Source organism: Falco biarmicus, chromosome 9 (assembly GCF_023638135.1).
Source record: "Falco biarmicus isolate bFalBia1 chromosome 9, bFalBia1.pri, whole genome shotgun sequence".
NCBI lineage: Eukaryota > Metazoa > Chordata > Aves > Falconiformes > Falconidae > Falco > Falco biarmicus.
Window position 1 is genome coordinate 28037978 of NC_079296.1, and position 24163 is coordinate 28062140.

The 24163-nt window shown below is 58.2% G+C and overlaps 5 protein-coding genes across 6 annotated transcripts; 2 read left to right on the forward strand and 3 right to left on the reverse strand.

The window, feature by feature from the left end:
- Positions 1-724: 724 nt before the first annotated feature.
- Positions 725-4958, reverse strand: SLC25A28 (solute carrier family 25 member 28). The gene is made up of 4 exons (XM_056352956.1): positions 4527-4958; positions 4153-4381; positions 3223-3279; positions 725-1834 (listed from the first exon to the last, which is right to left on the reverse strand). The coding sequence occupies exons 1-4, from the start codon at positions 4941-4943 to the stop codon at positions 1317-1319; spliced, it is 1221 nt and encodes a 406-aa protein (XP_056208931.1). The 5' UTR covers positions 4944-4958; the 3' UTR covers positions 725-1316.
- A 492-nt stretch (positions 4959-5450) lies between these two features.
- On the forward strand, positions 5451-10810 carry ENTPD7 (ectonucleoside triphosphate diphosphohydrolase 7). The gene is made up of 12 exons (XM_056352954.1): positions 5451-5599; positions 5682-5855; positions 5957-6162; positions 6234-6378; positions 6785-6888; positions 6962-7018; positions 7482-7627; positions 7711-7877; positions 8663-8987; positions 9086-9171; positions 9293-9454; positions 9625-10810. Exons 1-12 carry the CDS (start codon positions 5592-5594, stop codon positions 9851-9853), a joined length of 1809 nt encoding a protein of 602 aa, XP_056208929.1. The 5' UTR covers positions 5451-5591; the 3' UTR covers positions 9854-10810.
- A 673-nt stretch (positions 10811-11483) lies between these two features.
- Positions 11484-13389, reverse strand: ATP6V0E2 (ATPase H+ transporting V0 subunit e2). The gene is made up of 4 exons (XM_056352959.1): positions 13108-13389; positions 12980-13027; positions 12590-12739; positions 11484-12320 (listed from the first exon to the last, which is right to left on the reverse strand). The coding sequence occupies exons 1-3, from the start codon at positions 13320-13322 to the stop codon at positions 12646-12648; spliced, it is 357 nt and encodes a 118-aa protein (XP_056208934.1). The 5' UTR covers positions 13323-13389; the 3' UTR covers positions 11484-12320; positions 12590-12645.
- Positions 12652-17852, reverse strand: LOC130155562 (cytochrome c oxidase assembly protein COX15 homolog). The gene is made up of 10 exons (XM_056352955.1): positions 17524-17852; positions 16961-17083; positions 16528-16714; positions 16139-16306; positions 15558-15639; positions 15082-15236; positions 14048-14161; positions 13519-13782; positions 12980-13027; positions 12652-12739 (listed from the first exon to the last, which is right to left on the reverse strand). The coding sequence occupies exons 1-8, from the start codon at positions 17850-17852 to the stop codon at positions 13651-13653; spliced, it is 1290 nt and encodes a 429-aa protein (XP_056208930.1). The 3' UTR covers positions 12652-12739; positions 12980-13027; positions 13519-13650.
- Positions 17795-22548, forward strand: CUTC (cutC copper transporter). Of its 2 annotated transcripts, XM_056352958.1 has the most exons (9): positions 17795-17910; positions 18210-18281; positions 18353-18412; positions 18598-18807; positions 19989-20024; positions 20437-20570; positions 21168-21195; positions 21431-21536; positions 22110-22548. In XM_056352958.1, the coding sequence occupies exons 2-9, from the start codon at positions 18212-18214 to the stop codon at positions 22219-22221; spliced, it is 756 nt and encodes a 251-aa protein (XP_056208933.1). In that variant the 5' UTR covers positions 17795-17910; positions 18210-18211; the 3' UTR covers positions 22222-22548. The 2 variants fall into 2 exon arrangements, with proteins under 2 accessions (XP_056208933.1, XP_056208932.1); XM_056352957.1 differs by lacking the exons at positions 17795-17910; positions 18210-18281 and adding an exon at positions 18134-18209.
- The last annotated feature ends 1615 nt before the right edge of the window (positions 22549-24163 follow it).

Sequence of the window (24163 nt, forward strand, 5' to 3'; positions counted from 1 at the left end):
GGGCACCTGGCTCAAGGAAAGAAGGTCAACACGACTAGGTGATAACTTCAGTGCTCAGTACAAACCCAGCGAGGATGGCTCACAGGTCCAGGTTCCCTAAACGAAGTCAGTATCTAGACAGATATTAACATGTACAAAAACAAGCTATTCTATTAATGTGATTAGAAAAAAATTAGATTGGACAAAAACACTAGCACCTTGAGCAAGTGTGTTGGTAGAATTTTAAGATGTTCATTGAGCATCAAACTAGTTTAATTACTCAAAATCAGGGGGCAAAATCTCTGCTGAACCCCAAATTCCCTGTGTGAGGTGCAAAGCCCTCCAGCCTGACCTAACACCAAAATTCCTGTTCTGTTCCTGACACACACAACCCAGGACCCTCCTGCCAACACCTGTTTGGAGCAGTTTGGAAGCATCCTCAGGATTCCTGGTAAGACTGAGGGTGCAGGACTGCCTGGCCAAGGAGCATGAACCTCAGCTTCTCCGGTGCGGTCACAACTCACGCCAGCAGCAAGCAATGGGCCACAAGCCAAAGGGGATGGGGACCACCTTCCTCCCTGCAGATGGCCAGGGTGGCTGAGCCAGGCAGGCCCTCTCCTCCCACCGCCACCCCCAGACGCCGCTTCCCTTCACCCCCTGGCACCTATCAGCTCAGCACTGGGCCCAGTCAGAAAGGCGCAGTGCTGGGAGCTGGGCCATGTGGGATAAGAAAGGGCCATGAGGATAGAGCAGAACTGTTTTTATTGGAAGTGTCAAGAGCAGGAACAAAACCAAACCTACAGTCTCCCCTCAAGTGCCATCCTCCCCTCCCCTCCCCACCACCACCGGGGCAGTCAGCATCACGTGTGCGTGCTACAAGACAACGGCAAGGCTTACGCTTTGCTTCAGCCAAGAGCCAGACAAAGCCCCCAGCATACCAGCCAGTGCCACCTCCCTGCCCCCTCCTTGGTGGCTGTGAGCTCAGCTTGGCCCTGCCAGAGGCAAGGTAGGACATTCACCTTCTCCTCAGAGGAGGGGCAATTTGCATGAGAGGAGGCTTTGGTTAAGGGAAGGACAGGAGCACAGCTCCACTGAAGTGCCAGGGGATGTGACCGGGGCTGCAGCTCCCAGCAGGACATCTTGGACTACCCTGGGAGAGAACAAGCCGCGCTGCCTGAGCAGAACTGCAGCAGCCACAGGCAAAAACTGGCATCACTAAACCCCAAAGGGCTTCGCTGCCCCCTCTTGTCAACACAAACCAAACCAAAAGGGAGAGGGGTCAGAAGACAAACCAGGGGGGGAGTTGAAGCAGGTCTGGAACAGCATTTGGCTCTGGATCACTTCCCAGCCCGCCGCTCCTCCTGGCGCTTGGTGAGGATGTATTTGAAGAACTCGTACACGGACCAGGCAATTGCTGTTGAGGGCATCTGATAAATGACTCTTGCCTGGACCCCTCTGAAGTAGGCGGTCACGCCGCCCACTTGGTACACCGTCCTGAAGGCATTGGCCATGCCTGTGATGTGTCCGCTGATGTTGGAGCTCAAGGCCAGGGACTCCTGGGTGTTGAGCAGTGTTTTGCAAACGTCCAAAGGTGTAGTGGCAGCAGCAGCAACAGCCCCTGCGCAGGCTCCAGAGACCACATGGGAGCCTGGGTTGTACTGTCTGTGGGGGTTGAGCTGCTCTTGCAAGAACTCGTAGGTCATGAAGTGAATGGCTTGGAAGGGGATGTTCATGGTGAGCTGGGTGGTGTAGCTGCGGTAGAAAGCTCCAGCCCCTTCGTTGCGCCACACAGCCCGCACACAGTCCGTCACACGCTGGTAAGGCGAGTTGTACATCTGCATCCTCTGCTTGACCACTTGGGACAGACGGCAGCAGCCAACAGCAGCAGCCCGGACCCAGGCACGGAGGGGAAAAGGGGAGAGAAGGGTAAGTGCACAGCCAGGTTTCCTCCCAGGTGCCCGGAGTTTGGTCACGCTGGCTTAAGAGCTAATGATGGACAACTCAGACCAGCAGTGCCCTACATGTCCTGCAGGCAGGACTGCAGCCGTTTATATCTGCTGGACCACCTGCAAGCCCCACAGCTGCGGCAACCCCAGCAAACATCCCAATACCCAGGCACTTATTGTACACATCCACCCTCGCTCCCAAATGACCGATGTCTCCCCATCCACCACTGCAGAGCTACTGTGCAGTCAGAAGCACCCCCTTCCATCTATTATCTTCCAGACAGCCCTCAATTTGGACAAGCCTGTCCCTCCCCAACCACCCCCAATGTAGCCCAGAATAACCACAGCACATCGCAGAGCCCACCAGCCAGTGATCATTAGCAGCTGCTGCTGAAATGCAGCCACTCCGGGGCAACAACCAGATGCCCTCAACACATCCAAAAGTAGGGCGGGAGAGCCCAGAGTGCAGTCTGCTGCTGTCCTGCCTCCCTCTATTTCTACAGGGCCACAAGAAGCTAAAAATGATACAACAGCTACAGCTGTGATAAGAAGCCGGGCTCCAGGGAAGGAATGATAACAATCTGGCCATGCAGCTGCCTGCTCCTCAGGGCCCCAGCCAGGCAGTGGGCTGGCAGAAGCCTTGCTGGGCCCAGATCAGCTGGAACCTGCACTGTCACAAGCCCTCGTTTTAAGAAGAAAAAATGTGTTCATGACTGGCCTTTCCTTGTTATTCCTCCTTCTCCCACCATGTTCACAGAAGTTGTAATAATTACAAACTCCCTCTGCCTTTTTCATACATACCAGGCTCAAGAAAATAGGTACCTTCCAGACCCAGACATTCCACAAGAAAAGATCTCCCTTCTCCTGACATCTCAAGCATGCTTCTCATACCCCATTCTTTTCACTTCCTTCTTGAACACAGGCCCAGAACTATACCACATCTTTCTGAGATCTCACCACAGTAATGCCAAATTCCCACACACTGAGAATAACTTCAGTGGTACAGATCACACCTCTCTTCCCTTTTCTCCTGCTCAGCCAAACCCCTAGGTGAAAGGCTGGTGCCCTCCTGGCTCCTCAGAAACTGGGGTTTGCTGTGGTCCCCAGAATTAATCTCTTCTACCTACCCCCACCATAATGGGCAGCCACAGGGCTCCCTAACCAGAGCCACAGCCCCCAGCGGTTCCTTGCAGTTGGGTAAGCACTGAGGAAAGCACCCTCCATGCCGCAGAGGGGACCCAAGCGGCCTGGGCAGACCCTGATCCTCCCCTCCCTGGCAGGCCAGGACCATCGTTACCTTCGGCAGGGTTCATGGCTGCATCGTGGAGCAACGTTGCTACACACCCGGCTGCACCTGCAAAACAAGAACTGCCACATGTGAGGGGGGGTGTGCGTGTGTGAGGGACCCCGAGGCTCCACCACAGCCCCGAGTCCCCTGCCGAGGGACAGGAGGAGGCCCCTGGAAGAGGGCGAGATATGAAAGCGGCTTCCGTCTCCCCTCCAAGAGGCTGGCCAGTCCTCAGCAGTTCCCACCCGGAGAGAGCTCAAGAAAGAGAGGGAGAGGATTGTGACAGGCTGTCAAGTCCTGTGGGCTGACCGGGACTTACTCGGGCCCAGCCCTTGGGGGACAGGCCAATGCCACCTGCTGGCAGGGGCCCCGAGGATGGCCAGTGTCCCCAAGCCCCACAGCAGAGACACGCGCCGGCACTCCGGCACACGCCTGCCGAGGGCATGCTGTGCCCCGCTCCCCTCAGCCCCACGCCTTCCCCACCGTGGCGGCTCCATGAGACGAGTGACGGGCACCGAGGCGCGATGGGCTCCAAAACCATGTGGCACTCCTGGGGCGAGCTTGGGCACGACCAACCCATGGGGCCGCGGCCGGTCCCAGCTCATCTGCGGGCAGCTCCCGTCCACCGGTACCCTTCCGAGCCGGGGCCACTGACCTGCTTCGAGCCAGACACCTGGAAGCGGCCACAGCAGGTGCGGGACCAGCACATCCCCCTGCCCGGTGCCAGGCCAGCAGGCACCGTGCAGCCAGCTGGCAGATAGGGAGAGCGCAGGGCTTCGGCGGGGCCGTGGCACCCCGGCCCCGCAGGGGCTGATGCCCCGCGGCCCAGTGGGACGGGCCCAGCCCTCCCTGCCGCTCCCCACCCCGCTCCCCGGCCCGGCCCGGCGGGGGGCGGCCCCCGGTAGCCCCCACGGCCCGGCGGGGCGTCGGGAGCAGTACCGTTGGCCACATGGCTATTGCCCCCCGCGTGGATAACGTTGCTCAGCGTCTTTTTTAACTTTTCGTAGCAGGCGAAGTAGAGGGCGTGGGCTGGGCCGGCGCCGGTGGCGGTGATGTTCAGGCCCCGCATGGGTCGCCAGACCCCCTCGGTGCGGGCGATGCGCCACAGGGCCTCCAGCACGTTCCGGTAGCGGGCGGCGGGCTCCGGCCGCAGGCTCTGCATCCGCGTCTGCAACACAAGGCCCCGGCGGACGGCCGTCACCCCCGCGGGCCCGGCGCGGCCTAGCCGGGGCAGCCCCCGCCTCCCTCCCCCGCCAGGCCCCAGTCCACCGCCCCCTTCGCGGCCCCGCCGCGCCCCCCACCGGTGCCGGCACCTTGACGCAGTCGACGGGGTACATCACGCAGTGCTCCATAACGCCCGCCACGGCGCCCGCCAGCATGTGCGTAGAGACGGCGGCGCCCTGCGGCAGCGCCTCGTAGTCGGGGGCGGGTGGGGAGCGCGGCTCGGGACTCCGCGCCGCCTCGGGCCCTCCCGGGCCGGCACCGGGACCCGGCTCTGCCTCCGTCTCCGCGCCGCCCCGCCGCGCCCGGCCCGCGCCGCCGCCGCCCATCAGCAGCAGCAGGACGCGGCCCGACTCCGCACCACCCCGCGCGCCGGGGCCCGCGCCCGCCCCCGCGCCCGCCCCCAGCTCCATGGCGCCGCCGCCGCCGCTGCCGCCGCCGCCGCCCCGGCCCCGCGCAGCGCCGCCCCGCCCCGCGCCAGCAGCTCCGCCCCGCCCTGCCGCACCCATTGGCCGCCACCGCCCGTCGCCCACCCCCGCCGCACGCCCATTGGCTCGGCCCGCCGCCCACCGCTCCCGGGCACCACGCTCATTGGCCGCCGCCGCCGCGGCTCGAACGCCGCCACTGGCGGCCGCTCCCTCCGGCGCGCTCGGGCGGGCTGCCAGTTGGCTGCCCGTAGTCCCCGCCCCGCCGACGCGCGCCGCCCATTGGGTACCTCAACTTCTCGCCCCGCCCCGCCGCGCAGCCCATTGGGCGACGGGCCCGCGACCTTTGCCCGCTCTCGGTGCCTCTCTGCAGGGCCGGGGAGCCGCCATTGGCCGCCGCTCCCGCCGCTCCGGCTCTCGGCGCGTGTTGTTTATTTGGGCGCTCCGGATTGGCTGGGCACTGGCGGTAGGCGGTCTCTAGGTGACGTCGTCCGGCGAAGGTCGGACCAGGGAGCAAGAACGAAGCCAGGCGCGCCCTCGGCCGCCTGGGGGCGCCTTCCCGCCCCGAGCCGATTGGGCGCCGCTGCCTCGGGGGGCGGAGCGCCGCCCGGCGGGGCTCGGCTGCGGGGGGCCTCTATTGGCCGCGCCGGCGGCTCCTGGTGACGTGGCCGCCGGTGCGGGCGGCGGGTGCCGGCAGCGGGGCGATGCGCGGGCGGGCAGCGGCAGACGCGCATGGCCAGGTGAGCGGGGCCGGCCCGGGGGGCTGGGGCCGGGGCCGACCCGGGGCCGGTGCTGGTGCTGAGCAGTGGCCTCTACCCGTAGGATCGGCGTTTCCTGCCCGTCGTGGCGGTCGGCGGGACCCTGCCCGTGCCCGGGGCCGCGGCAGCGCCTGGCCGCGCTGGGAGCGGCCCTCGCCGTGGGGCTGCTGCTGCTGCTGGCGGCTGCCGCCCCCCGCCGCTGGGCCGCGCCGCCCCGCGCTGCCCGGCGCGACGAGAGGTGAGCGGGGACCGGGGGCTGCCGGGGGACCGGGACTCAGCGTTGCTCGCCGGGTCTGAGGCGCCCTGTCCCGTGTCCCCCCCCGCTCCCCCGGGCCGCAGGTATCTGGCGCGGGCAGAGGAGCTGACGGCCACCGACACGGAGGACCCGGCCCTTAACTACGGGGTGGTCGTCGACTGCGGGAGCAGCGGGTCCCGGGTCTTCGTCTACTTCTGGCCCCCGCACAACGGGAACCCCCACGACCTGCTGGACATCAGGCAGATGAGGGACCGGAGCAGCCGCCCCGTCGTCAAGAAAATTAAGCCAGGTCGGTGCCGCCGGTCTCTGCTGCAGCCCGCGGTGGGGCTGGCCGGCTCACCGCCCCCCTTCCCCGGGCAGGCATCTCGGCAGCGGCCCCCACGCAAGCTACGCCCTACCTGCGCCCGCTGCTTCAGTTCGCCGCAGCCCACATCCCTGCGCAGAAGCACAAGGAAACGCCGCTCTACATCCTGTGCACGGCGGGCATGCGGCTGCTGCCCGAGGGGTGAGCTCCTCTGGCCTCGTCCGGGGTGGCCAGGGACCTGCTGGGATCCCTCAGCCGTGAGAAGCAGGGGGACAGCTTCCCCGTCTTGATCCTTGTGGGAGAATTAGGAATCCGGGGGGGGGATGTTGGAGAAAGGAAAGGGTGCGTTTTTGGGGCAAGCGGCAAGGGCTGCGGGAGGAGAGTCTGAACACGCTGGGAGGGAGCTGAGAGGAGACGCATTTTACTGAAGCCTCAGATGAATAGATCTAGTTCCTCGTGTCCAAAGTGCAGTGGGTGCAGCAGCAGGACTTGTGGGGCTGGACATGGGGTGTATTGCAGAGGGATTCCTGCTGTCTCTTGTGCTCCCCCAAAGGAGTGTCACTGGTGAAGGTCCTTCAGTGTGTGCCCCTCTCCTGTGCTCTTGCAGGCACCAAGCTGCAATCCTGGAGAACTTGGTGAGAAACGTGCCCCTGGAGTTTGATTTCCTCTTCTCCAAATCACACGCAGAAGTGATCTCGGGGAAACAGGAAGGTAGGAGCTGCCACAAAGCACTGCTTGGTTCCGTTTAGTCTATTGCTGTAATGACCCTTTCTGTCTCATGCAGGTGTCTATGCTTGGATCGGCATCAACTTTGTCCTGGGCCGGTTTGATCATGAGGATGGTGAGTCTGGCTGCTCATAGAGCAGCTGGGAAGGTCTGAGTGCCCCAGCACTGGAGCTAAGAGCAAGCTCTGGAGCAGGCAGTGTCTGCCCCTCTGGTCAGGCAATACCTGATCCAGCCACATGTGTGAAACTCTCCTGAACCTGGAGGGGCACCTGCTCCTGTCACAGGAACAAGTCCCTGTGTCAGGGGAGCACCTGCAGCATTTTGGGAGAAGAACCTGGGAGAGAGGGTTTGTAGCGGTGTTCCTGTGGTGGCTTCCAACAGTGGATGCTTTGGGGGAACCTACAAAGCCGGGGGGCAGCCAGCTCCAAGTGCCAGAACGTGCTGCCCTGCAAGTGGTCCCTGGGGGCTGCTTGCAGGGGTGGAGGAGTCCCATGAGGCTGCTGGGGGGCGTAACGGTGGAAGGGAGGAGATACTGCCCCAGGTCCTACCCATCGCTGACATGCTGCTGTGGGTTGCAGAGGAGGATGTGGTGGTCACTGTAGCGCTGGGGGACCAGGGAGAGTCCCTGGTTCGGAAACGAACGGTTGGGATCCTGGACATGGGGGGTGCCTCCCTGCAGATTGCCTATGAAGTGCCCAACTCTGGAGCCTTCTCCCTGCAGCAGGTGCGTGTCTGGCTGGCCAGCCTTAAGAGCAGCCCCTGCCTTCCCTGGGTCGTTGCTGATCAGGGACCTCTCTGTGTTCCCAGGAGGAGGCTGCGAAGAGCTTGCTGGCAGAATTCAACCTGGGCTGTGATGTGCAGCATACTGGCCACATGTACCGTGTCTATGTCAACACCTTTCTCGGCTTTGGGGGCAATTTTGCTCGGCAGCGCTATGAGGAGCTTGTGCTGAACCAGACCTATGTGCACAACCGGTATTGCTGCCTCACCTAGTGGTGCCCCTGCTGCAGCATTGCAAAATGGGGTGCTGGTTCCTTCAGGCCACCCTCTCCCCCTTGGATTTGCCCCAAGAGCCGCCCGTGGCGATAACAGCTTCTTAGTCACAGTGGCAGCAGCAGATGCCTGGGCTGGCACAGGGTGTGCGGGTGCTGCCCTTCTCCAAGCCCAGCACGCATTATCAGCACTGCAGCTCCCTGCATTCCTCTTCCTTCCCTCGTGGCAGGCTGCGGAGGGGCCCCTCTGGTGGCTTTTGGCTTTTCCTGCTCTGACTTTTCCTGCTCTGACTTTCCCCCTCCTTCTTCAGCACTACTGATTCACTCAGCACATCTTTCCATTGCATCCCAACCTCGAGCTCTCCGTCTCCTGTCTCTCCTTCCCTTCCCAGAGTGCTACGTGAAGCTGTCGCCAGAGGTGGAGAGGTTTGGTGCTCAGGTACTCCTGTGCCAGGAGCAAACCCTGCCTCCAGATCCACAGGGGCTGCACAGGGGCACAGATCCCCGTGAGCTGGGTGGGGTGGGCTGTGCCTTGTTACACCTCGCAGGTGCTTGGGGCACATGGCCACCGGTCAGTGTGACAGCTTTGGCAAGTTTGGCCTTGGCAGGAGGTGGCAGGGTGGGTGCCAGCACTGCTGGGATACAAAGGGGCGCAGCCTGGTCTGGTGCAGGGGGTATATGGATGCAGGGCAGTGCTAGACTGGGCTTCTGGGGGGTGGTACAGGACCTCTTGTGCAATCATCTTTCTTTCCTGGCCTGTTTTCCAGCCTGCATGGCCAGCAGACAGGGCTGAGCCCTGAGACACCCTTCCTGGACCCCTGCCTGCCTGTAGGGTTGGAGGACACGGTGGTGAGGGGCGGGCGAACCCTGTACGTGCGGGGGCGAGGGGACTGGTCAGCCTGTGCAGAGCTGCTGCAGCCCCTCCTGGCTGGGCCCAACAGCAGCCAGGCCTCCCTGGTGGGGGCCTACAAAGCGCCCATCGACTTCAGCAACAGTGAGTTTTATGGCTTCTCTGAGTTCTTCTACTGCACCGAGGACGTGCTGCGCCTGGGCGGCCACTACAGTGCCCCCACCTTCACATCTGCTGCCCAGGTGGGTGCTGCCCCAGCCTGGGGCTGGGGAGCTGCTGTGCTTGCAGCTGGGAGGGAGCAGGGGCTGTTTCACTGCTGAGCCCCAACTCCTTCCCCCAGGAGTACTGCAGCCAGCGATGGCAGGTGTTGACCCAGCGCTTCCGTGGCGGCCTCTACTCTGCGCACGCTGATGAGCACCGGCTGAAGTGAGCAGCTTTGCTGGGCGAGTGCCATGGCTCAACCTCCTGTGGGGGGCTTTCACTGGGGTAAGGGACCACGGTGTAGGTGGCAACATCTGGCTGATGCTCCCGCGTGCCGTGCCTGCAGGTATCAGTGCTTCAAATCGGCCTGGATGTACCAAGTCCTTCACCAGGGCTTCCGCTTCCCCCTGGACTACCCCAGCCTACGCACGGCCCAGCTGGTGTATGACCGGGAGGTGCAGTGGACGCTGGGAGCCATCCTCTACAAGACACGGTTTCTGCCACTCAGGTACCATGGGCTCGCCGATGGCATTGCTTGGATGGAAGGGTGCTTGGGGAGGAGCTGGAGTTACCGTGCTGGGTGAGGGCTTTGCCACCCCCAGTAAGGGGAGTGGGAGTGGCGGTGCAGACCCTGGTAGTACCCCATGGCATCTCACAGCCGGTCCTGACTTTCCACAGGGATCTCCGACAGGAGAGCATCCGGCAAGCACATGCCTCCTGGCTGCGACTCTCTTTTGTCTACAACCATTATCTCTTCTTCGCCTGCATCCTGGTTGTAGTGCTGGCCATAGTCCTCTACCTCCTGCGGCTGCGCCGCATCCACCGCCGGCAGCTGCGCTCGGCCCAGCTCTCCCTGCTCTGGCTGGACAAGGTGGTGGTGCCCCTGGGCCAGGGCAATGGGCCGTGATGCCGGTGAAACCCACCATGCAGTTGCACCAGCAGAACTAGGACTGGCTGACAGCTGGGGCTCTGAGGGCTTGGACTCTTCCCATCTCGACTGCGCTCCATCTCCACATCAGAACCAGAGCCTGTGGGCTGAGGCAGCTACAGACACCAGGGCTTTCCCTCTCTGCCTCACCCCAGTGCTAATCTTTGCATTCCCTGGCCTCTGGCCTTTGCCTCAATATGCGGTGTAGAGCAAAGTCCTCTGCTGCCAGCAGGCTCAAGGCTGCAGCCCTGGCAGGTCCCTCAGATAAGCAGGACACTATCATAGATGCGGCCAGCCCACGACTGTGGCCTGAAGCACTGGGCCACCCCATGACTCAGCCACCAGCTGGCAGAGCCAACCTGGTGGGTTGTGCTGTAGCTCATCACCTGGGACGGCCTTTCTGCGGTCCCTCACAAGCCCAAAGACTGGGAATGGCAGTCAGCTGCGAAGTTACTGCAGGAACCAGGTGAGCTGAGTCCCACCAAGCTGTTCTGCCCAGCCGGGCCCCTCTCTGAGCATTCCCTGGGACACGTCCTGCTCTTTGCCATGTCTTCCTGTCCTAGTCAATGTCCCAGGCACAGTCCTGAGGGCTCAGAGGTTGGTTCCTAAGGTACCACCTAACTGAGCTGCCTTTCCTTTCACGCATTTCCTCCTGGGCATGTCTGCCCTGTGGCATCCCATGTTAATCGGGCACTACCACCAAGACATGTCGTTCTCTCCCGTGAGTGCGGGCTGGGCCTGCCCATGGGGGAAGCACCTCACTCCAGCCCAGCTCACTGCCCCAGGGCAGGTCTAGGCTGTGGCTGTACACACAGGCACAAGCCTTCCTCCCCTGGGGCTGAAGCCCACCAATGACCCAATGAAGTTTGTCACTTTTTACTTGAACTCAGCTGTTCTCACTCCTGTTGCAATAAAACAACCCCCTTGAGCCATCCAGCACTAGTCTCGTTTTCTAGCAAGTACCTCCCCAGCAGTGACAGCTCCCACCCGGTGGCATGACTGGGGTCCAGTCTGTCTTCACAGCATTGCTTTGTACCACCACAGTGGGACGATGGAGCTGCTTTCTTGCCAGCAGACTGACAGCTGAGCTCAGCTGCAAAGCTAATAGTGGCAAGGGAAGCTCTGATCCAAACTGAACTGTTTGATCCCTGGAGATGGCATCCTTTACTGCCCTCCTCCCTTCTCTTAAGTGGAAAAGCCAGGAGCCCCGGAAGATGTTGCTCTCTGCCATTTTACCTTATTCCTCATCCCAGTCTTGTGGAGCTGCCTGGGAAAGTGACCACTAAGCTTCCCCAGCTGCTGCATGGCCATGGGGATGGCCTCAGCACAGCTGCCTATCACAAGAGAGGCTGGGCAGGTACCCAATTCTCCCTCTAGCACATGCAGTTGCCTACCTGTGATCCTGGTCCGACAGGACAAGTGCACAGGTGGCATCAAGGATAAAACCTTCCATGCACCACTGTGCTGCCAACCACCTGCTCAACAGCTGAGGATGCCAGCCTTGTTCTCATGGTGCAAGAGCACGGTTAGGGGGAAGGGAAGAAGACTGAATAAAGCCAAGACTGTTCCCCAGCCTCAAAGCAGCAATTAACTCAGTCTCCAGCATCACTTACTAGAAAAAGGATTTATTTCCACAACACAAATTTAACACAGACAAATAAATACATACAGGCGAATTGTCTAATAAATAAGGGGAAACATAAAACACAACGCCCTATTCTGTTCTCAGAACCTGAACACAGATTGGGAGGTGGTGGTGATACCTAGACACTACCGCAGCTCCCTCGCTGCTGGGAGGGATGGGAGGAGACATAGCACCTCCCTAATCCCCTCCAGCAGGCTGCCAAACAGAACCCCCTGCCCTGTACCCCAGCACCTCCCTCATCACACCCAGGGGGATCTGCATGCTCCTCTGGTGTCAGCCCTCCCTTCTCCCACTCACAGCTAGAACCTGTCTTAGCAAGGACCACCCCTACTGCAGGGAACTCATCATACTACAGAGGATGCAATGGGCTCCTGCCTTCTCAGAGAGGCAGCCAGTGCCTGAAATGACCACGGATATGGTAACCAGTTGGGCAGCTTGGGCTACGAGCAGGGGGTTCACTCGAGGGGATAGGACTGAGTGTACTGGAGGGAGCAGGGCAAGCACTGCAGGGACAGGATCTGGTGGCACTACACACAGATCTCTCTCAGGATGGTGCTCAGCGTCAGTGACTGCAGCACTCTGACAGCTGAGGGGATCTCTCCCTGGTAGCGTGGCTGCTCCCAGGGCAGGGCTTACTAGGACCTTGTCCCAGGGGCACTGCCTGCCATGCTCAGGGCCCCAGCCATCACTGGTCCAGGTTGCAGTGTTCAGGGTACACTGGGGCAGCGGGTCCAGCCTCTGTCCCAGCACCTCTGGGGGCTGCCAGGTACAGGAGGGTAGAGGCTGGAACAGCAGCAAGAGCTGGGGAAGGGAGAAAGGAGAAGTTAGCACTAAACTGCACCCACAAGGGAGCCTCCACAAGTCTAGAGAACCCCCGGGGCAAGTGCTCAGTTTGCTCAGGCCCAGCACAGAGCCAGCCGCTCCACATGGAGACCAGCTGCCCACAACCGCAATGTGCAAAGGCCAAAGCATCTCCCACCCAGCAAAAGCCAGGCTGTAGCTCCCACCCCAGCCAGATATGAGCAGGCAAGCAAGGCCATCTCTGCCACCCCAGCCCTCTGCCCACTCACGGTGACAATTCTGGTGGTGGGGGGTCTCTGTTCAGGTGCCGGCCACCGGGGACTGCTCACTCCCAGAGGAATCGCACATACCAGATGGTTTCGTTCTTCAGTTGCGGCCCGAACAGGGGGTTGGCCTGGGCCAGGATGGCGATGAGCCAGCTGCAAAGGGACCCAACCTGCCATCAGCCCGGTAGCATGGGGGCAGGGCCTAGGATGCCCAGACGCTGCCGCCTCAAGGGGGGGGGCTGGCAGAGGGCCTGCTGCCCCGGGGGGTGAATACCCGGGAGGGAAGCAGGCCACGGCCCGGGGGCAGCCCCATTAATTTACGGGCAGGAAGCTAAGCGGCAGCCACCGGTCCCGGCAGGGGGGGTGTACCGAGGCCCGGTCCGCAGTACTCACAAGAGGTAGCAGCACACGGCGGTGGTGATCAGCATCGTGATGATCACCCTGCGGAGACACCGACGTCAGGCCGGGGAGGCCCGGTCCCGGCCCCGCCCCCCCCGCATCCCTCCGAGTCCCTCACTTACCCACGGTTCGGCCCCTTGGGCACGAACCAGGGGGCGGCGATGCCCACCAGGCCCCAGAAGGCGGAGAAGAGGACGAGCGGCAGCGCGAAGCTGTGCGCCGTCATGGCCGCCGCGCACCGCCAGGCCCCGCCGCCGCCGCCGCACCGGAAGCCGCTGTGCCCACTGCCGCGCGCGCCGCCGAATCCACGGCGCCCTGACGCCACGCCGCCTCCCATTGGCGGAGCCGCGCAGCCGCGCGTACGCCGGCCCGCCGGCAGGGGGCGCCACGGGGAGCCTGCCGCCGCCCGCAACCCGCCCCCCCGCCGCCGCCGGGGCTCCCGTACCCCTCCTCGCCTCACCCCGGAAGGAGGCACCCAGCCAGACACCAGCCGCTCCGTAAAAACGCCTTTATGTTACAAAGTTCGCACTCACACCTGCCGCCGCCGCCTCCCTGCGCGCAGCCCGGCCGGGCGCGCAGCCCACCGTGCACCCGGGGTGTGTGGGGTCTCTGCCGGCTCCGGACCCAGCAGCGCAGCTCCCCCGGGGGTCTCTCCCTCTGTCCGGTTACTTGGGGACCCGCCGGAGCTCGCTCATGAGCCAGAGCGCCATGCTGAGCAGCGCCAGGGAGCCTGACTGGTGTGTGGCGGCCAGTGGCGTGGGGACATACAGCAGCAGGGTGCTGATGCCCAGGCCCACCTGCCGAGAAGGAAGAAGGGGTAAGAGCTGCCGTGGGTGCATCACCGACACACAGCCCTGGCCACAGCCAGGCCTCCCACCCTGGTGTTCAGACTGCACGCAGCTCTCGGCAGCTCCACCCTCACAGCTCCAGGACCCTGCAGCCAGCACAGAGCCAAGCTGGGGACAGCTCTGTCTTGCAAATATGCTACAAAGGACTATGGGGAGAAAAGTAAAATAGATAGGGGGGAGGAAAAAACAAACCAAACCAAAAGAGAGACAGTACCTGCATATAAGCCACAACCAATAAGGAAGTCACTGCCATTCTGGTCCTGCGAGGGAGTGGGATCTTCCTCGAGAAGAGGTACAGCGCTGTGACAGCAGTGACTGAGGTGATTCCCTACAGAAGGGAAGAGAAACAACCACTCTTCGAGAAAAGTTCAAAGAAAGTGTGTGCAGTGGCCTTTGGCTGCACCTTCCATGCAGCACTCTTTCTTCCACTCTTCATTCTGTGAGCAATATTTAACTGTAGAAATGTGTTAAGGGCCATGACCAAGTCCTGGAATTTCCACACCCACCAGGTTAATGACCCAGAAATGTAACTAGTTATAGAGAGCTCTGTTTTTCTCCAAATTAATGCTTCACCTTCCAACAGCTTTTCCTCATTTCTTCAAGTCATTAGGGATTATTTCTGCTCTCTCCCTATCTGTCACCTTGACAACTGAAGGTGGAAGATGTCATCTAGAAAACTGATCTCATTTTCACCACTTGGCTGTAGTTCGCCAGCATAATCTTGCTGTGCAGGGTCACCCCAGGTGATGCCTCTTCTAAGCCACCTAATCTTCCTTTGCAGTCTTAGCGATGGCTTAGTCCACAGCAGTGCCGACAGTGGTATTTAGTATCTGGATTGCTCTAACTAACCAAGATATTTTCACAGGGTGCTATGGGTGTAAACCAAGTTCAGAAATGCTGGAGGAAGCATTCAATATTGGGATTTCCAAGTTTTATTTCACACAACTTTCCCACACATTTCAATAGCAAGGGCTACCCTGGTCTGTAGCTCACGTTACGGAAAGAGAAGTCACGAAGAAACAAGGTCTGTAACTTGTGCAGGAAGATGTCCTTAAGGAAGGAGACCACATTGAAACTAAGAGTGCTAAACTTCCTCTTTTCTGCAGAAGCAAACTGGTAACATGCTCTCAGGACCTCTGGACACCCTGGATATCACTCAAGCTGACAGAATTACAGCCAAAAGAGAACACCCTGGCTGCAGGAGGCAACAGAGAAGCTGCACAGACATAGCAGGAAGACAGCACTTACCAAGATCCTGTGATCAAACTGTACAGTTGTAGGATTCTCAAAGATATTTCTCAGCACAGGGGAGAAGGCAAGGAGATCATCTGGGATCCAGCGCTCCCCCATTTTGGGGAAGGAATTGTACACAAGGCCAGCATCTAGCCCTGCCACAAAGGCACCTGCAATTCCAGAGCAGAAAATGACTACTAGAGTAGGCAAAGGTGGCACTCCGGGTTGCGCAACTCTGACTCAAGAGCTCAGCTTGACCCTTTCTTTCAGAAACACATACAGAGATCAAACAGCAACAGGCAGGCTGGAAGATGCACCTCTGCTTGCTCAGGAAAGACTGGTAAGGGATGTTCTCAACTGTAAGCTTCCTGGCAGCAACAAAGATTTCCCACAGAACATGATCGGGTTGTTCACAGACCCTGCCAGACTAGGGGAGGAGGGGGAAGGCAGAGAGGAATGAGCTGCAGATGTGACAGCAGAAACAGTCTTACCTGAAAGAGCAGTAAGAAAAATAAGAGCCGTAGTGCCGTGAGCATATTGTCTCAAGCGAAGGAGCTGATGGGTTTCAGGTAACTGTAAAAGTAAGAAGAAAAAAAAAAAAAAGAAAAAGAAAAAAACCAAGGCAAAGCATTTCCAGTGCTGTCTGCAGCAGGTAAGAAAAGCCTTCACTGCATATATAGGCTAAGGTGTTGGCCTGTATTTTACAGGAGAAATCTGGACACCACCACACAGCAGTCACACTTCAGTGGTTGCTCAAAACCACGACTATTCAAGTCCAGCCCTGTGCAGAAACTGAAGTGGCCACTGGACAGTTGCTGCCACAAGCCATTTAGCCCAGTCAGACACACCCCTGCCCGAGCTTGCAGAGGCTCTGAGACTCGTCACTTTTGAGCAGAACCACCAAGTCAAAGGAAACGTCCCATAACCATGAAGTTTACAGAAACGGTATTTTGTAGCACAGTATTAGACCAGAGTCAGGAACAAAGACTAAAACAGAAGTACCATCACCCTCACCTCAGCCCTCTGAATTGACACTACCCTGTGCTTTTGACTCCTGACATGTCATCTGTACCTTGTGTCGTGGAAGCAGCAATGACAGCCCTGTCCACAGGCTAGCAGAGTACAGAACCAGTGCGGAACCGAGATGTGCTGCGAGACGGTACTGACTGACCCTAGGAATGTCGTAGGAGTCTGGCTTCTCTTCCAGCCCGCTCTTTACCATATACCATCCCAGCAGCCCCTGACAAAACAGGAGAGGTGTTATAGCCAGACAGGGCAGCAGCAACTGCATAGACCAGATAAACATTAGGGGCAAAGCAACTTGCTTCTTCCACTTTCAACCAGCTACTAGCACCAACACCCCCCAAGCTTTCACAAATCTCACAGTCTCAACTACACTTAATCAGAAGATATTCACAGAAGATGCTGCTGCTAACCCCTGTGGCTGCAGAGCTTGCTCACCTGGAAGCACACCAGCCCGCAGAGTGCAAGGACGCAGCCCTTCATGGGGCGGCTGAGCCAGCCCTTTCGCCAAAAGTAGCTGGCAGGCAGAATGTATGCCAAACCCACAACACGGCCCCACATACGGTGCGAATACTCCATGTACCAAATGAACTTGAACTCTGTCAGTGTCATGTCATGATTCAGGCTGTTAAAGACAGCAAAAAGAAAGAACTGTTTTATGTAATGCATAGTCCTGTACTGTACTTTACACGACACAGGATCACCTTCCTCAGAGAAAGGAAGCGACAGCAGATGAGCCACAGCCAGACAGGCTTAGCGTGCCTTCCCAGTGATGTTAGAAAACATTTTCCTTCTTACTAGAGGTCCTTGAGTGGTTCAGTCACAGGAGAGATGCTCCCAGCCCACCCTTCTTCCACTTTTGCACGCTCACATTTTAAATTCTGGGAACTTCTGGTACTTCTGGAACTCGGCTTCCCACTCCTGCTGCGTTCTCGGGGGTTTCATCTCTTTCACCAGGTGCCAGTCAACCATTGAAAGGCCTGATTCTGTCAGCCTGAGAGCAGAGACACAATCAGGCACAATTCACTCCCTGACAGTGTGCAAATCTACCAAACTGCAGCAAGAGCTGTTGGCTGCACCAGTCAGCTCTTATGCTCAGTCAGGAACAGGATGGAGCACACGGAGCGAGTGACCAAACAGGCCGAAAGTTACCAGGAACGTGTAAGAGTTACTGCCAGCTGGCACCAACGCGCCATGGCCAGTCTCCCCAGTACTCCCAGCCCTGCCCTACGGTGCCCCTTTGCAGCCAAAAGGTCGCTAAAGGAGCTCTCGCAGCCGTACTCGGGCGGGCTCCGAGCGTGGGGCAGCTGCAGGCCACAGGGGGGGCCTAAGCGGGTCACCAGCGGCGGGGACCGCTGCGTCCTCACGGCCAGAACTGTGAGCCCCCGCAGGGGCCGCGGCTCGGTGCCGCCGGGCTGGGGGTGCCGCGCTCACCTGGTGACGCCGCCCAGCACCACGGCACCGGCCACGGCGCCGCTGCAGACCAGGAGCCATCGCCCCACGGCGGGCGGGGCGGCGGGCGGCGGCGCCTGCTGCAGGAGCCGCCGCTGGAGGCACCGCTGCGTAGGGAGGCGGGAGTGGGCCGGCGGGGCGGCCGCAGGGCCCAGGCCCCGTGCCGGCACCCCCCACCCCCCCGCAGCGCCGCCGGACAGCAGGAGCCGGACACTGCCGCCCGCCGCACGCAGCATCCCGAGTGACCCCGGAAGTGGCGTGCGCCGCCGGAAGCAGGGCGAACACTTCCGGACACACCTGGGCGTCACCATGACAATCCCCGGCACGTGACCGAGAGCCAGCAGCGACCCCCGCGCGCCGCCAGCGCAGGTGAGGGCGCGTGCGAGGCGGGGGCGGGGCCCGGGCAGCGGCGGGGGCGGGGCCGCGGCGGCGGGGGCGGGGCTTGCGCCGCAGCGCGCGAGCGAGGCGCGCCGGCTCTGCCCCCCGCCTCCATCCTCCTGCGCCCGCCCTCGCGCCCGCGGGCGGTGCGGGCCCGGGCCGCGAGAGGCGAGGCCGGAAGCAGGAGCGAGGGGGCGGGGCCCGCGCCGGAAGTGGGGCGGGGCCGCGGCGGAGCGGAGCGGGGTGGCCGCCATGGGCGTCGGTTGGCTGACGGTGCCGCTCTCCGCCAGGTATGGACGATGGCTTCCTCATGGAGGTGTGCGTGGACTCGGTGGAGTCCGCCGTCAACGCAGAGCGCGGAGGTAAGGCGCGGGGGAGCGGGCGGCGTGGCGGCGGGCCCCGGCGGGGCCGGTTCTAACGTGTGTCTCCCCAGGTGCCGGCCGGATCGAGCTGTGCGCGGGCCTCGTGGAAGGAGGGACCACGCCGAGCATGGGTGAGCCTCGTCCGCCCGTCCGGGGGCCGCCTGCCCGCCGCCCTTCCCGGGCTCCCTTCCCTTCGCCGCCTCCTGCCAGCCTCGCTTCCCCCTGTCCCGCGTACCCCGCCCCGCTGCCTCGCCGCGGCTGGGTGCTGGGGTGCCGCAGCTGAGTGCTGAGGTGCCTCTTTCCCTGCCCTGCCCAGGACTCCTGCAGGTGGTGAAGCAGTGCGTGCGGGTCCCCGTGTTCGTGATGATCCGACCCCGCGGCGGCGATTTCCTCTACTCGGACCGGGAGGTGGAAGTGATGAAGGCTGATATCCGCCTGGCCAAGCTGCATGGGGCTGACGGGCTGGTGTTTGGAGCCCTCACCGAGGATGGGCGCATCGACACGGAGCTCTGCACGGCGTTGCTGGGTAAGGGTGTCTCTGGTCAGCGGTGCTCTGCTGAGCTCGGTGCCATATCTGTGCTGTGACTGTGGGCATGAGTTCAGTGCTGCTCAGGCTGATGAGGTGGAAAGAACTGTGCAGGGTGTTTTGGTCTGCATGTCTTGTCGTCTCTCTCCACCATCTTCGCTTTCATTTATTGTGATACCTGTGAGACATTAAATCGGTAAAAAGCTTTGCAGACTAAGGGCTGCTACCACCTGGGATGCAATAGCAAAGTCTAAGAACGGTACAAGGTGAGCTGCTTTAGGGGCATCAGTATATTAAGCTTTTGGATTTTCTTTCTCTTTCATTTTCTTTGCCCTTTGTTCTTTTCGTTACATCCTTGCCATAGGTGTCTAGGATATGTCTTTCATGGGCTTTGGCCTCGTGAGTAGCTGGCAGCTCATCTTCGTTTTTTCCTCTAACACACTCAGGAAAGTTAATGGGAGAGAGGTGGAAATATATAAAAGGCTACTGAAGCTGCACTGGAAAATTGTTAGCCCAGACCTCTAATAGGTAGAAAGAAAGACAATTTGTTTCCACATCTTTTCTGTGAGCTACAGCTAAAGCAGGCTGAGCCTTTTCCTGGTGGTGTGGTGCTGAGGTTCTCTCATGAAGATGAATGTGCAGCAGAGAGTGCAGCAAAAGAGAGGGGTCTTGTCAGGATTTGCCTCCAGAGGCAGAAGGATTTCTTTTCATAGAAAAAACTGAGCTTTGCACAGTCAGTCAATAGAGCACCTCTGCTAAAGTTTGCTGTGGTCTGAGAGCAGAAGTTCTAGGTAGCTAAATAAATCACGAAAATCAGCTCTACTGTTTTCAGAGAGCACTGGTCCTGTCCCTTCTCCAGGTAGATGATACAAATTCCCTGTTTCCTTCCTGCAGAGAAAGACGTTTCTGGTGGGAATGAGGGTTCTGCATGATCTAGATGAGGTGGGGGATTTTGGTGTTTCTCATAAAAACAAAGATTTGTTGTTTTGTCAAAGGGCAGAAGAACTCTCTCGCAACAACGAGCAGCAGCTGTGTTGTTCCAGCAAGTACCGCAACTCTTTTGAGCTCCCCAGGAATGGCCTGAGAAGCCTTTGTCCTCTTTCATCTCGTGTGCTTTTCTGGTTCTAGCACAAGGGACTCTCTGTGCCAGCCCTGACTGACCGTATGTCTTCTTATTGCAGCGGTGTGTCGTCCCCTGCCAGTTACATTTCACCGAGGTGAGTCACCTGGGACACTGGCCCTGGCAGAGACCAGCCTCTGCCCCGCTGCCAGGGGAAGGTGGGACGGGAAGGGAGCTGATCGTAATGTACTTTGGTGTTTTTCTGGAGGGGGGAAAGCTCTGTGTGCTGTGCAAGAGCAGGCTGTGGCTGTGCTGTTCCCCCAGGAGGGGAAGGGTCCAGGCTTGGTCACTGCCCTGGGTGGAGAGGAGGTGTCTGAGGGCTGAGCATCGTGGCCCTGCCACTGCTGCAAGGGGGACGTTATAGTCAGGAGCTGTGGCTCCCTGTGGGGTTGGCCAGCTGTGAGAAGTAGCCTTCCTATTGTTGTCTCCTGGGCTCCTGAGCCGGCTGGGGGACAGAGCTTGAGCACGATTAGTTGAGTGATTTCTGAGTTGTTGTGTTGGTCTCCCAGCTTTCGACATGGTGCACGACCCTCTGGTGGCACTGGAGACCCTGATTTCTCTGGGGTTTGAGCGGGTATTGACGAGTGGCTGTGACAGCTCAGCACTGGAAGGATTGTCCTTAATTAAGAGGCTTGCGGAACAGGTAAGTGTTCCCAGTGCTCCTCTGGGTTGCTATGGCTGCTTCTGGGCATTGCCTGGGGGCAGCTCCTCTATGATAAACCTATTTCCATAAGGGAACTTCTGTCAAGGAGCGATTGCCCTCCCTCTCTGGCTTGGCCTTAATGTGTATTCTCAAGGCCATGTGGACTAGACCCCAGAGTCTCTTACAGCAAAGACTGATTGGCTTGTTCTTGCCCTCAGTGGGAGGAGGGCATAGGAATTGGTTTCAGCAGCTGGTGTGATTAACCCACACAAACAGCAAAGTGAAGTCCCTGCTGGGGGGGTCTCACAGTTCCTGTTTAGAAAATGCAACGGATATACCTAAGAGGTAGTCAGATGGGATAGAAAGATAGGAGGAAATGGTGTCAAGTTTTCTTAGCTGTAACTGCAAATTCTTTTCCACTTTTTCTTGTAAAACTTGAGTAGTACAAAACAGATGGGTAAGAATGCACGAACTGTAAGCCATGGTGACATCCATGGCTTACGGAAGGCAATGCACATAAGGTTTCTTTGCTGCTCCACAAATGCACGTGTGGCTGTAGTGCTGAGCAATATCACCAACATGTTATTCTTCTTTCAGGCGAAGGGCAGAATTGTGGTGGTGCCAGGTAATGCTTTTTTGTCATCTGTAACAGCTCCTGTAGTCCCTAGCCCCTGCTTCCTGGGCTCTTGCCCTGGGTTACACTGTTTTGATGCACCCGGATCTCCATTGTCCCAAGGGCTGTCTTTTTTTCCCTTCAGTGTAGATACTGTGTTTGTCCCTTAGGGTATAGGGCCCGGGTGATGTCAGGTCTGGGACAGTGCCATCTGGGCTGTGTGTGACATCGGGATTCTTCCCGCCAGGGGGTGGCATCACAGAGCGGAACCTGCAGAGGATTCTGGAAGGCTCTACTGCTTCTGAGTTTCACTGCTCTGCTCGCTCAGCCCGTGACTCAGGGATGAAGTTCAGGTAACTGATTATGTTTTAGCAGAACTGTGAAAGAAAAGCTGGATTAATGTGGACATGAGTTTGTGGAACAGGCATAAATTTCAAACAGCTTCGTGGGTGCTAATTGCACTGTTGTGGTTGGGATCATGATGCCTGGCTCTGTGTTCTGCAGTGTATGAATCTAGCGGCGCTCATCATCTGGACATGAGCTCCGTGCAGAACTGGGTTCTTGGGGCGTTTCTACTGCTACTGCTGCCCCAGGACTTGTGAGTGTACTGGTGTGGCACTTGGGAAGGCAGGTTGAGGTGTAGTTCCTTAGGCGTTTAACACAAGCATGTAGGATTTGGGATGCCTGCAGGATGTGCCAGAGGAGTGAGGGAGGAATGGCTTACATTTGTCCACAGGTCTGCGCTTCGGTTCTGTTGATGCTGTTGTTTCTTTGGATTATTCTTGTATTACTGTCTCACCTTTGGTTTGGGTGGCACCAGGAGGTTCTCTGGCTGCTGCTGAGATTAGGGAAGACAGTGGGTTTTTCTTTGTGTGTCTTACTTATCTGTATCACCTGCAGATAGTAACCTGTGGTTTTCCTGACAGAAATCCGAACGTTGCCATGGGAGCGTCCTTCTCGGCCCCTGAATACTCCATAAAGGTGGCAGATGTGGCCAAAGTGCGGACCCTGAATGCAATCGCAAAGAACATTCTGTAGTGGAAGGCACTGTGCTGGGACAAGAGCACTGAGACTCCAGGGTCTTCCCTGCCACATGGACAGATGGGTACTGCTTCCATCCTCAGGCTGCAGAGGATGTGAACTAGGTGATGAAGCCTGACACCTCTTCCCTTGGCTTCCCCTGAATGACCAGTCCCTGGCCTGGAAACTTACGTTGGCCATTTTAAATAAAAGGACTTATTCCCAGGTGTTGCGGCAGCAAGCTGTTCAGCAGTATTTGGGAGGAAGGGAGCTGAGCAAGTAGGGGGACTGAATTGTGTAGCACTGCATGTGATTGTCAAATAAACACTGCAGCTGCCTCCCTCTGCTGTGCTTTTGAAAAAATTATTTATATTTTACAGGTAAGACCATGATCTGTGTTGCATAGCCTGAATTAATTGGGCCCCTACTGCACCAGAGGAAAATGCCATCACATCCAGAATGCCAAGGAGGGAAACATCATAGCCACAGCTGGAAAACAAGGCCTGCTGTGGTCAGCCAGGAGGATAGCTGGGCGTTAGCAGCACAGCAGCTGCTGGGTGGAGAGAAGTGCATTGATACACAGAGGTTTTAAGACCTCTCTACTATTAAGACAACTTAATGAACACATTAAGTTCTAATGGGAAGGAGCTTATAACTGCCTGACTGATGAGGTGAGGAAGTTGTGAGGCATCCTGGGCTGTGGGTGGTGAGTGCTTGAGGTGGGGTGATTGTATGATGAGATTCCTTGGGGGAGGCTAAGGCGCTTTTTTTAAGGAAGTTTCCAGGTCTTTCAACGTGAAGCACAAACTGTTTGTTCTCCAGACATTTCTCAGGGGAATGTGCCTGTTGGGTTATGCTGCCTAACAGAATTGAAGCCTTAGGCTCATCTCAGTTACCCTGCAAAATATCTAACAAAAGATCTGAGCAGCATCTGGGTGGTCCATTAAAAGAGTAGATACCCAGAGATAAAGCACCTTTGTTCTTGCTGCCTGCTCCTCTAAAAGGTCCGCAAAGCTGAAGAGAAATCCCCTTGACAGCAGAGATAGCAGACCTTAGGAAGCAAAGTACAGGGTTCAGATTTATCTGCCTGTCTGCAGTAGTGTACAGCCTGTGAGGATGTACAGGAAAATGTACTGTTTGACAAGGTGGCAGCATCTTTTGTCACCTTAAGCAGAATCAGGTCACTGAAAACCTATCACCAAGACTAACGACATATCATCAGCTCAGAGGGTACATCCACCTTTTCACATGGATCCGTCAGAGGTATTGCAGTTTCCCAAAACACACCTCGGGAACATATGTATTAGTTCTCAACATTGAGCTGGGAAGGAGATGGCTGCTTAGTGCTGGTGTCAGACCCTGCTTCAGTGCTGACGTGCAGGCAGTAGTAAGGATCCAAACTTGGAAGACAAAATGATTAAATTTGTGGTTATAGTCAGTATAGTTCAGAATACCTGATCTAAGAGTTCATGGCTTATGTTGTGAGTTTTCATGAGTCATGGTGATGATTAAGATATTGGTAGCTCAACATGAATATTCTGCTGACCCAGCTCCCCCACCCCTCATAAACAGAGAATTTGGTTGTCTCTTTTTGTGTAAAGATTAAAAAAACAAAACAACAACAAAAAAAAGGCTTTTGAACTCATGGGGTTACAGCGTAACAAAGCAGAGAAACAAACCCTTCAGAAACAGAGATGAGCAGTGAGGGTGGGACTGATCTGTAGATTGCCTTGCAGAAGCCTCTGTCCTGGACCAGGCTGTGCGTAAGATGGACAGTTGAAAACTTACATTTCCAACAAGATGATGGACAACAGATGGGTAAAGGCAGGGGAGCACGGGGAAATGCTGTGGTATTGTTGGCCAAAGGTGCCGAACTGCTTTGATTAGCTTGGTCCCAGTCAACATCATCTGGGTATTGTAGTGAAGGAAGCTTTATGTAAGGAGCTGAAGGACAATGTGG